The 15,078-nt window shown below is 51.2% G+C and overlaps 1 protein-coding gene across 1 annotated transcript in view; it reads left to right on the forward strand.

The window, feature by feature from the left end:
- Positions 1 to 491: 491 nt before the first annotated feature.
- Positions 492 to 15,078, forward strand: part of LOC144791938 (uncharacterized) — a 116,803-nt gene continuing 102,216 nt past the window's right edge. Inside the window, exon 1 of the mRNA XM_078666759.1 lies at positions 492 to 641. Coding sequence (XP_078522885.1) covers positions 603 to 641 — 39 coding nt within the window. The 5' untranslated portion in view covers positions 492 to 602. The remainder of the gene's footprint in view (positions 642 to 15,078) is intronic.

Below are 15,078 nucleotides of genomic sequence, written 5' to 3' on the forward strand. Positions count from 1 at the left end.
CCTCAATGTCGGCGCTCAACATTCCGTAATGTTTGTTTTTTCAAAAAAAGTATGGGAACTTTCTTTTAAAATTGTAAAAGCTTAAATTCTAAAAAAATTCTCCCACTTCGATCTCTGAAAATATTGAGCATTTGATGACATTTTCGTTTCCACCGAAAAAACACGTGGTTAGGGAGATATTTATCGACTGAGTTGTGTCGCCTGGATAGATGCGCTGAAGGACGGTGTGTGCTGCAGATGTGTTGTGATGCCCTGCCCCCGCAGCTGCTTGCGGCCATGCCCCGGATCTGCCCGCGACCCCTGGGGCCATCCTTCTAGGCTTCCTCGCACCCAGTTAGTCCCGCCCGAAAAACAGGTTTGTTTCGGTTCCCGGGCCCCTCCCAGGTCTGGTTTGGTTCCTCCCAGGAGCCGGTCCCATGCGCTCCTGCCGCGCCTAGCACGTCCCGTGGGAGGGCCCAGGCACGTTTCGGACACCCGCCCTTTCCTAGTGCTGCCCTTGGGGAGGGCTTTCGCCTTCCTAGCTGTGAAGAGGGCCGTCCCGCCGAATTATACTCGGGAAGTAACAGAGGGAGCTGCCCCAAGAGAGAAAGAATCCAACAGTCATGGCGGGAGCCGGGGGTCTCCTGGAAAACATCACCCAGGTAAGCTGTATGCTTGCACGGGGGCTGTGCAGCTGTGGGTGGGCGGCAGGGTGCATCCCGGGGTGGTCCCCTTTGTGGCTTTGGTGGGGGAGGGGCAGCCTTCCGTGGTGGTGGTGGCGCTGTTTGTGGTGGACAGAGCAGTTTCCACTCTGTTTCTTGAGCAGTGCAGTTTGACTGGACTGTTTACAGCCGCTGTGCAGCTTTGGGAGCAGGGGGGAGTTTTTACTCCGTGTCGGACAAGGTGGCCTGTCTGCACTCTGTCGGAACAGAGGCAGCTTGTTCCCTGGCGAGAGGAGGGGGCAGTTTGCAGCTTGCTTGCGGAGTGGCTTCAGAGTGCTGCGAGGGGCAGTGCACACACAGCCTGCTTGGGACTTTGTGCATCTCTATGGAAGGACCGCAGGGCAGAGGTGCTGTGCGGTAGATGTGAGACTGGCTCTGCAGGTGGATAATCCGCACCACGTGTGGGACGGGGGGCGATTTGCACTGGATAATGTGTAAGGATGCATTGTAGGGAGGCACGCTGGAGTCGGAGGAAAAGACGAGTTTGCACTATGTCTAGGAAGTCGTTTTCAACCTGTGTTACTATAACTTGCTTTGTTACTAAGGGGCGCTTTGCAGCTTTGTTATGCAACACATTTCAGCTTGCCAGAAATAAAGGAGGCTGGTTTGTGGCTAGGATTTGGGACATGAGGGCAGCCTGTTACAGAGGCATTGTTTAAAGATGTATCTTGTATGCGGGGTAGTTTTGAAGTCTGGTGTTGAGAGGGGGGCAGTTTGCACCAAGATCTTGGGAGCAATTGGAAGCACTGTTGTTGGATAATAGAATTTGTTACAGCCTGTGTGCGGTGGATAGTTTATCTGGGTGTGTGGTTTGATGGAGTTGGCAGCCTTCGTATGGTAAGGACGCATTTTGCAACCTATACCGTGTTTGCATCATTATTGGGGATGGGGCAGTTCTAGTACCCTTGTGACAATCCCACACAAGATCAGCAGTAACCAGTCGCAAACGTGAAAGAGAGAAACTTCTGCAAAGGCCCACCAAGCATTAACCAGGAATATGTCATGTTTTGTAACACAGATTTGTATAGCGCTCTACTGTCCTTAGTATGCCTTTAAGCACTGTGGGGGTGGAGACCATGGCGCCATTTTTTGACAATTCCAACACAGACCGCAGCCTCGTCTGTTTTGAGTGGGATTATCCATTGTGTGGCGGTGGTTAATGGCCACTGAAGAGTTAGTGTGTCAATGTCCGGCTTGGGGCATGTGTATTAATTAACTCAGACTGTGGTGTGCTAGAGCCCGACATCCCTTTACATCTACCTATGGGGTGTTTGGTGGGTTTCGGTTTGTGTTGTTCCGGAGGGAGGTGTGTTTTATGAAGGGAGTAGTGCTGTTCTGGCTGTTAGTGGGGCTCTTTCACGACTGAAGCCAGTCAGCTCCGCACGCCTACTCCGACCGAGGCAATCCGGGACACCCTTGAAATGTGCCCAGGATATTTCAGTGAGACCCAAAAATACTCAAACTAAATATTTGTCCTGCAGGCAGGTTCCTTCACCGCCCTCTCCGCAAACAGGTTTTGGAAGTCCTATATAAACCCGAGTGATTAATAGCAAACGATTTCTGGGTCTGTTGTGTGTGCATTATTATCCCATTTTGCATGCCTATTCTTGTTGTTACAACCAGAAAAATATGAACACAATTTGGCTTCGGCTCCTAAACATCAATACCAATTTTTCTTCGCTATTGCCAGAGTTTGAACGACCCATTTGATGTCTAAATAATCTCTTCATTTCACATAATTGCACATTTCTTTTTCCTTGTTGTACGTGGTTCCAATATTGCAGCTATATTGTCTTAACTAACGTCTTCTAAAATAACTTTAGAGAAAGAGAGCGAAGAAGTGTAAAACTCTAAACAGGGCAGGCTTGTTTTGTTGAACAACAATAGTCTATTGATGGAAGATTCTTTCACACCCTGGGTTACTTCCCGGGAATTATCTTCCTGTAGACCCCAGTCAGACTTGAAAAATACTTTCTTAAACCAAGAATGTCCTGAAAAACGTAATTCTTCGACCTGGCGTAAGGAGTGTTCTGTCCATCCGGCTACTTCACTGCCCCCTTCACCCAAGTCAAGCTGTCCTGCCTGTCAGACAAGTAAGACCAGCTGTTGCCTTTATACTCCAGGTCTGAGGCTATTGATTTAATTAACTGTAGGCGTTTACACACCTTAATGTTTTGAATGAAGAAAAGTAGCAGCAGATACAATCCCTTCACTGGCTGTTGAGTTCCTTTACCCTCAGCATGAACCTCCAGCACCCCTACCCAAAGCATGCAGAGGCTACAGCATATTGACAAGCTTCGCTTAACAACACTCCTAAATAAAATAAACCCTCTCATCCTCCGAAGGCTTTGAAACGTCTTGAAAATCACATCAGACCTACAGGTCTAGTGTCTGTAATTATCTACTTGACCAGGGAATTGATCTCAACAAGACGTTTTAACATGTGATATTTCTGTTTATTGAGCAGTATGTCCGAAAATTAGGTCAATAAATAGTTGAACACAAAGCATTTTTCATTTCATGCTAAAGTACCAGAGAAGGAGATATTAATCCACTGGAGAAATAGCACTATTTATGCCAGAAAAACTTGCCTCAAAGGAAAACTCCCCTACTTGACCAAATTGTTTGATCCAATGCAAAGGCTTGATCTCACTGTGTCTCCTTTCAATCGAGAGTCAACTCTCTGAAACCAATTTGAAGAAATCCAGTTTAGGATGCGTGGCATATAATCTCACTTATGTATGGTGTAATACATTATAATGTTACTACAAGTACAGTATTGGGCAGATGTACATTGCGCATGATAAACTAACCTCTCTTGTTTCACTCATGACAGAACAGTGTTGTCAGGACATCGAAGGCGGGGAAAGGTTGTTTAAAAACTATTCTTTTTAGGAGATGTAAATCTAGTGATATGATGTAATGTAATAAAGCTCTCCTTATGAGTTTCTAGGCTTCCCAACTTTATTAAACCGCTTTAAATAGTCCTTGCGTTCAGTCACTATGCGTCCCTTTGGACACACGGAAGCAGGGGAATTCTTGACATGGGTGCATGGGATCCACAGTGGCAGAATAAAATGCCTGCACATAAATTTGGTTAAACATGCTATAAACCGCATCATTATGTAGATTTGGTCTCCCACTACCTCAAAGGGATATTTTTCCAGCAGTGCTCATTCTCGCATGGTTCTGGCCATCACTCGACTGGAGAAAGGGTGTAGAGAAACAAGCCATCTTCACACACATAGAAAAATAACGAGATAGAATATTTCTCACTGTTTTCAAGAATTTGCTTCAGGGAGTGTGTTTGGGGTGTTAACCTCCCCACCCCCATACATGTATTCTCTAGTAAATAGTTGGGTACAAGTTCTCCCCCCCCCCTGCCCTTTACAACAAGTAATCCTAACAATCCACACTGCTATTCGTTTCCGCTGCCCCTTAAGCCCCCTCATGCTCTACTTATCAAATAATGAATTTTTCCATAATATGCCACCATGATTGTTGGAAAATTTGAAGCTATTTCCGACCACCCCCCAATCTTGCTGACCAGGCAATGCCCCTGACCGTGCTGCACATGACAGCGGCTCCCAGAGATCTTCTTTCAGAGCACTTTGGGTCCCGCAGGTCATACATCTGAGTCAACACTGGAGTCTCCAAAGTGTGCACCAAAAAGTGTCCCTGTCTTGCTGGCGAGCGAATCTAATCCCCATCATCAATATTTCCGCTGTTTGCCAGCGAGCTCTGCACTTCTCCACCTGGCAGGAGTCTAAGTGCTCATGATGACGTGAAAGACCACATCTTTTGTCTTCAAAGCAGTAATGCCGGCAAGAGTTAATAAACAGCCGCAAGACTAAAGTACCCTATGCACAATCACTATCTAATGGGTCATAGTCGATTACATGTCACTATATGGGGGGAAAACCTTTTAAAGGACTGCAGCCCCCACCCACCAACATGGTAGTATGCTTCATCATAGGCTCCTCCTCACTCTGAAGGCGCGGGCTACAACCCTGTCAAAACAAGGTAGCTCTAAGATATTTTTTCAGAGACCTAAGGTGGGTGTTCTTGAAGAAAGCAACGGGCGTGCTTGTCCCAGGGTTACAGCCCACGCATGAAGGCTATTTTTTTTATTTATATCTTGAACTTGACTCCAAGGCATTTGAGCGCTTTCCATGAGCACCATTTACTAGGCGTGAGGAGTAGCCCTATGATGGAGAATGCCACCATGTTGGTGGGTGAAGGCAACCATCCCTTAAAATAATTTTTACATATATTGACTATGACCCATTAGATAGTGGCTGTTCATAGGCCAGGGTACTTTAATCCTGCTATGTTTCTTCGAGGATTTGTACATTAGCCTTTCCCTGGTTTCCTCTTGTAGTATTTTCAATGAGTTGCAACAACCGTTACCCAGCCACTCTGCTGTATGGCGAAGCTCCAATACTTAGGCAAAAAAACGTCGAGTCAATGTTTTCACCGGGCACCCTTACACCATCACATGCAACTTTATATTCAACAGACTTCTCTATTAGTCATCACCCTAGAATCCAAAAATAGTAATTCGTCTCTAAACATGTTAAAAATATTTAACGTTTCACAGGCATGCCACTTTTAATTTACTTCAGAGCTGAAGCTGCAGACAGAAAAGGGTTTCTGCCCCTGGGTGCTGTGTAAGTGCCAAAACAAACACGGAAAGTTTCTAGACGTTTCTTCCATTCAATCCCCTCTCCAAGGTGTTTACCTGTCAATACAGAGTCGTTATTTGACATAATTCACGGATATGACTATTTTGTTCCAGAGGTTTGTCTATTAGTTTCCACATGGGTGCAGGAATTAAGTGATTGCGAATACTTAAGAGATCGCTGCTATTTTTGCAGTTTCCGTGACAACTTGCATTTAGAGCAACGTGGGGGAGGGAGCACCGAGGAAGAAGTCCCGGCTACGGGCACAAGGAATAATCTGACAAGAAACTCAGCTATACACACATGAACTCCAAAGATTTTTGATTCATTTTTACTTTGCTTCTGGCTTCGTTCGGATTTATATTTTGTGGCTTCAATGATGACCAGCAGCAACATGCAGAGGTGTTGCAGCTGTGTAACGCGGCTTCAGTCTGAGAAGGGGTCCTGAGAGGCTCAGCCTGCTAGTACGAGGTGGCCAATGTGTCACGCTTCCCGGCCACCGCTGCAAAAGCGCGGGAAAAGCACTATCGAGACTGACCAAAGGCAGCGCGATGCGTGGGCCGGCAGTGTGAGTGATGGTGACCAGAGACTCCCAGGTTGCACCGCACACCCCTCCAACTCAGTCGATTCCGTGTCAAAACTCATGTTTATTCGCAATTCACAGAAACATGACGCTCAAACTTTGAACAGAAATGCAAACTATTTTGAGTATCATAAGGATTGTTAACCGGCATACAAGAAAATGTGCAAATGATACCAGATAGTTCTAAGAAAAATTGAGCAAACAGCAATGATTGATCCATCTATTTCCAAACGAGCCATTTCCTGAGGCGTCACTGCACTGCGTGCTGAATATCCTAACCTGCACGCTTACCTGGACCACACAGTTGAAACCATCTATAACCCTGGGCTGCGTTCCCAACCCCTTGCGCTATGGTCCACCGCAGGTGGTCCAGCTCCCAGCGCACACCAAGCCATCAAAATGGGCAGGCTATGAGCACAGGGGCTAAAGCCCATTGCTCTGCATTGATGGTGACGGGACAATGCCTATAAGCCGGTGTGGATGTCCCTTGCAGAGCTAAGGGTTGCTGTTTATCCCTTCAAGAGATATTTGGTGTAGAAAGACTTTCTATCTCTGTCAGGAGTGTGTGTTGCTTGGTGCTAATCTGCCACGATGGTGACCAGGGCAGTGAGGTCATTCTCCCGCCCCACCAAAAACATGGACTCTGTAAATGATCAAATATCCTCGATAAATAGATCACCTCACCCCCGCCCCCTAGGCAGAAAGGCATACCCCCGTCACAATGGAACATCTGCCACCCCTAATGAGTTTGAAGAATATTCTTCAGACTGCCAAGTTCCAGACACAGTTTGGTCAATTCTGTATAAGTCTCTACACAAATAAATTGATGACCCTTGGTTTAGTGCCCTCGCCCCACCTGCAATTGCGTATCATGTGAGACTATGCGATGAAAGCATCAGGGAATGACCAACCCAACAAAACAAACTCCTTCATAGTGGATGACCTCACTTCCTTCCATCCCACCTTTACCAGGTCATTACCACCCAAGCGCAGGACAATCTGTTACAGTAACTTAAGGTCCTTTAAAGCCTTTTGTGCCCGCCACCATCTTTCGTAGCTACGGGATCCAGAAATCTCCCACTCTGCACCATCTGAAAAAGACAATCATCAAAGCTGGCGGTTTCGGCTTATGTAGCTGTTGTAACCATAATTCAGTGTGCCATGCGATGGACTGACCGAGGGCTTATACAATCTTGGAAGGCTTCGCTATAAAAACAGTTCAAGGTGATCTACCATTTGAAACAAGTGGACGACCACCGCCCAATTCGCTTGACCTTGTGTTCCCACCGCAAAGGTCACTGCCTATTGTAAATGAATGGGAAGAGTAACTGTATGGCTCAACTCAAATCTCTAAGGTCAAAAGCAAAGACTGCTGAGAATTGGTATTGTGACTGGCAGCCACTCTTCGCATGATTAAATAAAGTGGGGTTCCCCAGCTCAGGGAGCGAAGCCAGGTAGGTTTTAATCCAGGCAAAGGGACAAATGTTGGAATTGTCAGCTGTCTGAAGTTCAATGTAGTGACCTCTTCCTAACTGGTCAGTTTGGGACCTCCTAAGCGTGATGAACAGTCAATCATGGGAAATATGGGCATCGACTGGAGGCAGCTATCTTCATTCTGCTTGGAGTTGTCCACTAGTTCATTGACCCTGAAGGCCACAGAGAAAACTTTAGAAAAGAGGTCGACCTCATGAGGCAAAGTACATACCCTGACCATAGTGTCGACGATGGCTGTGAGTTTGTGAACCTAGAGTAGCTTCCTACTGTCCTTAGACATTGAACTCCGCCTGGCCCAGCCAGCCAATGCTTTTCTGACCAAGAAATTATTGCCCATGTCCTTCACCCCTCTGAGCTTTGTGAATACATTTTGCGGCTGATACATTGGCCCGAGTGTATGATATCTGCCTGCCTTGTCTGCACAACTCCTCCAAGAAGACGCAGAAGGAGGTAACCGAGAACACAGGACCAATGTGATTATTGCGTCCAATGTGATGATGTGCAAGACCGAAAAGCTCGCTCATTGGCTACCCTTGTAAGCTGCACCAAGCAAGCCACTACTAAACTAGGCAAGAAAGGGCACTGATCCTCCACAGATCTTCTGGGAACTCCATCGTTTCCTTCACAGGTGGAAATTCTGAAACTCCAACAACTTGGAGGGAAACAAAGCATTAGTAGTGGTGTTTTGAATGCCGGTCACATTACTGACTTTAAATAACACATTCAGTTTCAAGCAGAGGAGATCCAAGTGCTTCAGGAGTAGCCTGCAAGATGCTCTTTGCCTGTTCACAGCTTTGGGGCACACCAGTAGGTGAGGGGGGGGGGGGGGGGGGGGGAAGCACAGACACAGACACCAGAAGTGTGTGAAAAAGGCCGCTTTTATTGGAATCAGGTGCACGTATAAAACATCCCCCTTGGCCTGTGCCGCACAAAACTACTGCTCACTAATTAACAACTGCCTAACAGCCCCCCACCCCCACCCCTAAATGTAAGCCCGAACATTGCAACAGTAATACAACAACATACGCTCATCAACCTGCCCCTCTACTAGATGCCCCTAATGACCTCCATGACCCCAAACCCCCGCTACCATGCAGTCCCAGGCCTCCAGCCAACCACCCTATTTCCTTAGGACAGCGCCCCACAACGCACCTGTTCCAGCGACAAAAAACACAACCTCAAACCTAAATAGTGCACCATCAACCAAAAAAGCCCCTCGGGACCAAATCCTCGACCACCCCCCCCCCCCCCCCACCCCGCAAAGGGAAAACAACCTTGGGCCTAACAACGCCGAAAAAACCCTGCAAAAAAGGGAGGGAGGGTGGGACAAAATTTTACTACGACCTGGCTGCTGTGTCACCGCACCACAAACGTGCGCGGTGACACAAAATGGCCGCCTATATAGCCCCACGTCCCTGGGAAGCCCAAAAGGAGCCCAAACCGCCCAACCAGCCCAAAAAGCGCCGCTACGGCGATCCCCGAGAGTCAAACTTCCCCCCCTCCTCCGGTGCCCCAAACTTCCCCGGGGGGGCGAGCCTCCCGTTGGTCGGCCACCCCCCCAAATCCCCATTGGGGCACACCAGTAGGTGAGGGGGGGGGGGGGAAGCACAGACACAGACACCAGAAGTGTGTGAAAAAGGCCGCTTTTATTGGAATCAGGTGCACGTATAAAACATCCCCCTTGGCCTGTGCCGCACAAAACTACTGCTCACTAATTAACAACTGCCTAACAGCCCCCCACCCCCACCCCTAAATGTAAGCCCGAACATTGCAACAGTAATACAACAACATACGCTCATCAACCTGCCCCTCTACTAGATGCCCCTAATGACCTCCATGACCCCAAACCCCCGCTACCATGCAGTCCCAGGCCTCCAGCCAACCACCCTATTTCCTTAGGACAGCGCCACTCGAAAGTCGCTTACGACTTTCGACCCCCCCACTAGGACTCCTGTCTCCTGGGATACCTGACCACCCCCAGGGCCCCATCTAAAGCCTCCTTTAACTGCACTATATACAGCTCCATGCCGTACCTGGACAGGTGGACCCCATCCTCCAAGAAGAAGTAGTTAGCACCATAGCGCAACTCCGGGTGCTCCATCCTCCCCACCCCTTCCTTGGCGCAGAAAGCGCGCATCTCACGATTGATCTTCCTACGAGCCCTGTCTATGGCCCCTGGGCGCTCAGCTCCCCTCCACACCCGCCTGGGAATAAACTCCGACCATATGACATGGCAGCCCGCCCATTGCCTCCCGATTTCCTGCAGGTCCTGTCTCATTTGCTTGAGCAGCGCCAAACCCTTGCACTGCACCAAGTCGTTCTCGCCCAGGTGAATTACCACCACGTCCGGGCACACCCCCCCTTTTACCAACGTGTTTAACAATGGCAATAACTCATGCCAACGCCTACCCCCTTTCCCCCTCCAATGACATCTATACAACCCCGGATCCAATCCCAAATTGAGAGCCTGATGCCTGTCCCACTCCGCTCGTTCAGCCCGCCTGACGAACGAATGTCCCACAATATACAAATTCAGGACAGCCACATCCGGCCCCGCCACAGCACCTGCAAAGACACATATATGAGAATCGGGAATCATTGCGACAAAGCACCATCCGCCTCCCTCAACCTCACATACGTCCTGTAAGCGTCCGATTTCCACCTACCCAGCCTCTGAATCTCTTCCTTACCCCAACCCCTCCGTGCCGCCTCCGTCGCCGCCCCAATCCGAAAAGAATGCGTCCCGAACGCCAGGGGATCCTCCCCCAAGACCCGCAGCGCCCGCCGCAAGACCCACAAAGCTTGAGACGCCGTCACCCCTCCACCCCCACCCCGCCCAAAAACCTCCCCCTCCGACACGCCACTTTCAGCCATCAACCTCCTGCCCCAAACCGCCGGGCACACCCCCTCCTTGTCGCCCGGCCCCAGCACCACCCAAGTACCAACCCCCCGCTGGTCTGTCTTCGAGCGTCTCAAACACACTGCCACTTCCCGGGCCCGCACCTCCACCTCTCCCCACAACACCCCCCGCCGCCCCCTCGCGCCCAGCAGCTCCGACACTCGAAACGCCCCAAAGAAAAGCCATGACATCAACGTAGAGAAACGCACCGACTCGCCCACATCCCTGCACACCTCCGGTAGCGCGCCAATCACTCCTGCCAGCAAAACCGCCGAAATGGGACGGCGCAGCCGCACCGTCGCCCCACTCTCCCTCGCCCACCCCTCCAGCAGCCTGGTTCCCAACTCCCCCGCCGACGGAGGGTAACCCCACCACATCTTCCCCATGAAGGCCACCGCCGACAACTTTCCCGCAATTGACACCCGCGACAAGCCCCTGTCCATAAGCGCCAGCATGAATCTTACCACCTGTTCCTCGCGCTGCCACCTGTCCCCACACTGCACCGCACCTGACTGCAGGAATTCCTCCCACGCTAGCTCGTAAGCCTTCCACGTCGACACAGCCACAGACGTCCTCACCAACTGAAAGACCCGGCCTCGCCTACCGACCACAGTTCTTCCGGCACCGGCGTCCTGACTTCCTCCGCCGCCGTGGCTAGCCCATGGAACCTCTCCCACTGTGAACGAGACAAGGCATCCGCAATGTCATTGTCCACACCGGGAACGTGGCGCGCCTGAAACAGTATGTCATTTTCCAAGCACCGCAAGACAAACACCCGCATCAGTTTCAGCACCTGTGGATCCCGAGCCGACTGCCTGTTCACCACCTGCACGACGGCCATGTTGTCCACTCGAAAAAGCACCCTCTTGTGTGCCAACGCCCCTGCCCACACCGTGACTGCCACCACCAAGGGGAACAACTCCAGGAACGCAATGCTCCTCCCCCCCGCCTGCCAGTGGTCCGGCCACTGCTCCGCACACCATTTTCCCTCCCAGTACAGGCCGAAACCACCGCCGCCCGCCGCATCAGAGTACATGGTGACCTCCCACTCCCAGTCCTCCGCCGGCGCCATCGGCACCCCATTGAAACGCTCCAAGAAAGCCCGCCACATGCGCAGGTCCTCCTTCATCCCCGCCGAGAGGCGCACATGGTGATGCGGCAATGGCAAACCCGACAGCGCCAGCCCCAGACGCCGGCAAAACGTCCGTCCGGCCCGCACCACGCGGCACGCAAAATTCAAATGTCCCAACAACACCTGTACGTCCCGCACCGTCACCTTCCGCCTCGCCAACATGTCATCCACCAGACCCAACATCGCCACCCGTTTGTCTTCTGGCAGGCGTGCTTCCATGGCGACCGAGTCGAGCTCGATACCGAGAAAGGACAACACCGTACTGGGACCGCACGTCTTCTCTGGCGCCAGGGGAACCCCAAATTCCCCCATCAACCCGGCCAAACCATCCAGCAGCCGCTGACAATCCGCCGCACCGGGCCGCCCCACCAGGAAGAAATCATCCAGATAGTGCGTCACTGACTCCGAGCCTGTGCGCCTGGAAAAAACCCACTGAATGAAGGAGCTGAACCGCTCAAATAGTGCGCACGAAATGGAACACCCCATCGGCAGCGCCTTATCCACAAAGTAGTGCCCTTGAAACTGGATCCCTAGCAGCTGGTAATCCGCCGGGTGCACCGGAAGGAGTCGGAAAGCCGACTTGATGTCGCATTTTGCCAACAGCGCACCCTGCCCCGCCGCCGCAACCAGACGTCGCGCCACGTCCACCGACGAATACGTCACCGACGCCAAATCCGCCGAAATGTACGCATTGACCGACTCCCCCTCCGGCCAGGACAAGTGCTGTATCAGTCGGAACTGCCAACCACCTAGAATGCATCCTTCTCAACACCCGCTCGGTCCACAGGCACGCCATTGACCTTTGGAACCTACTAGACACCATCTCTCCTGACGTCGCCTTCCTAACGGAAACATGGATGAACGCTTCCTCCGCCCCTGACATCGCCATCGCTATCCCTGATGACTATAAGATCACACGCAAGGACCGCACCGACCATACAGGAGGCGGAATAGCTATCGTCCATAAGAAATCAATCCGCATCTCAACCAGCTCTGACGCCAACCTCGCTAACTCCGAACACCTCCACTTCCAGATCCACATCGACCCCAAGACAACTCTTAGAGGCACCCTCCTCTACAGACCACCAGGACCCCGCGCAAAATTCAGTGAAGACATCACGGACTTCATCACCCCACACGCGCTCCCCTCCAAAGACTACATCCTCCTGGGAGACCTCAACTTCCACCTCGAAAAGATCAACGACCGCAACACCGCCACCCTCTTAGACAACCTCACCAACCTCGGACTTAAACAACTGGTCACCTCCCCCACCCACATCGCAGGTCACACACTCGACCCTATCTTCACCTCCAGCAACCATGTCTCCTTCAGCCACACTACGGATCTCCTCTGGACTGACCACAGCTGCGTTCACTTCACCTACAATAAGCCGAAACCCATCAACCACCCCCAACCAACTCTGCAAAGAAACTGGAACAAAATCACCTTCGACCAGATCTCCTCATCGCTTCTTCTAAACCCTCCAGCCCTCTCTTCTAACGCCAACGAAGCCGCCTCCAACCTCACCCTTTGGTTATCCAACACCGCCGACACCTTAGCACCACTGAAAAAACGTCATCACAAACTTGGCAACAAGAAGGCCTCATGGTTCAACGATGACCTCAAGAAATCCAAGAAACTGTGCCGCTCCCTTGAAAAGGCCTGGAAAAAAGACCCATCCACCAACAACAAGGATGCCTTCAAAAGCGCCATTCGTACTCACCACCAACTGATCCGAAAAGCCAAGAAAACAGCATTCAAGGACCGACTTGACAACAACGCCCACAACAGCAAGGAACTTTTCAACATCGTCAAGGAATTTTCCAATCCCTCGGCCAACTCCAACGACATCACCCCCTCTCAAACCCTCTGCGACTCCCTAGCCTCTTTCTTCCACAACAAGATTGCTGACATCCACAACAGCTTCGACAACCAACCCGGAAGCCAACCCACCCTACCATCTGCTGACCATCTTCCCCCCGTTAACTCCCTTAACGCCTGGAACCCAATCTCCACTGAGGACACCATCCGCCTGATGAACTCCATCCACTCTGGATCCCCCACAGACCCATGCCCTCACCACATCTTCAACAAAGCAGACTCAGTCATAGCTCCGCACCTCCGAGACGTCATCAACTGCTCCTTCAACTCTGCCACCTTCCCGGAAGACTGGAAACACGCTGAACTCACCGCCCTTCTGAAAAAACCAACAGCAGACCCCACCGAACTCAAAAACTACCGCCCCATCTCGCTTCTCCCATTCCCGGCCAAAGTCATCGAGAAAGCTGTCAACAACCAGCTCGCCGCCTTCCTCGAAGCCAACAAATCACTCGACCCCTCACAATCTGGCTTCCGAGCCAAACACAGCACAGAGACCGCCCTCATCGCAGCAACAGACGACATTCGAACTCTACTGGACAACGGAGACACAGTCGCCCTCATCCTCCTCGACCTCTCTGCAGCCTTCGACACAGTCTGCCACAGCACCCTTTTACAACGCCTCAGAAACATCGGAATCCAAGGAAAAGCACTAGAATGGATCACCTCGTTCCTCACCGGAAGAACCCAGAGAGTCCGCCTCCCACCATTCAAGTCCGAGGCCTCTGAAATCATCTGCGGCGTACCACAAGGATCCTCACTCAGCCCCACCCTCTTCAACGTATACATGAGCCCCCTTGCGGCCATCGCTCGCCAACACAATCTCAACATCATCTCCTACGCGGATGACACTCAACTGATCCTTTCTCTCACCAGGGATCCCAGCACCGCCAAAACTAACCTACACGAAGGAATGAAAGAAGTCGCAGAATGGATGAAACAAAGCCGTCTGAAACTGAACTCAGACAAAACAGAAGTCCTCATCTTAGGTACATCCCCCTCTGCTTGGGACGACTCCTGGTGGCCGGAAGCCCTCGGAAAAGCACCCATCCCGACAGACCACGCACGGAACCTAGGCGTCATCCTGGACTCTTCACTCTCAATGAACAGACAAGTCAACGCCGTATCCTCTTCCTGCTTTAACATCCTTCGCATGCTCAGAAAAACATTCCACTGGATCCCCTCCGAAACAAGGAAAACAGTCACCCATGCTCTGGTCACGAGCCGACTGGACTATGGAAACACCCTCTACGCAGGCACCACCGCTAAACTCCAGAAGAAACTCCAACGAATCCAAAACGCCTCAGCCAGGCTCATATTAGACATCCCACGCAACGAACACATCTCTGGCCACCTTAGAGACCTCCACTGGCTACCCGTCAATAAGAGGATCACTTTCCGACTGCTTACCCACGCACACAAATCACTCTACGACATCGGACCAGATTGCCTCAACTCTCGACTATCCTTCTACACCCCCTCCCGCCAACTTCGCTCTTCCAGCCAAGCCTTCGCCACTGTACCTCGCATCAACAAGACCACCATGGGAGGCAGATCCTTTTCATACCTGGCTGCCAAAACATGGAACTCACTCCCCGCTTACCTTCGCCTCACCCAGAATCACCTAGCGTTCAGAAAGCAGCTTAAAACGTGGATATTTGACAAATAATCCTCCTCCCCTTTCCTTAGCGCCTTGAAACCCTCTGGG

This window comes from Lissotriton helveticus, chromosome 11, assembly GCF_964261635.1.
Source record: "Lissotriton helveticus chromosome 11, aLisHel1.1, whole genome shotgun sequence".
NCBI lineage: Eukaryota > Metazoa > Chordata > Amphibia > Caudata > Salamandridae > Lissotriton > Lissotriton helveticus.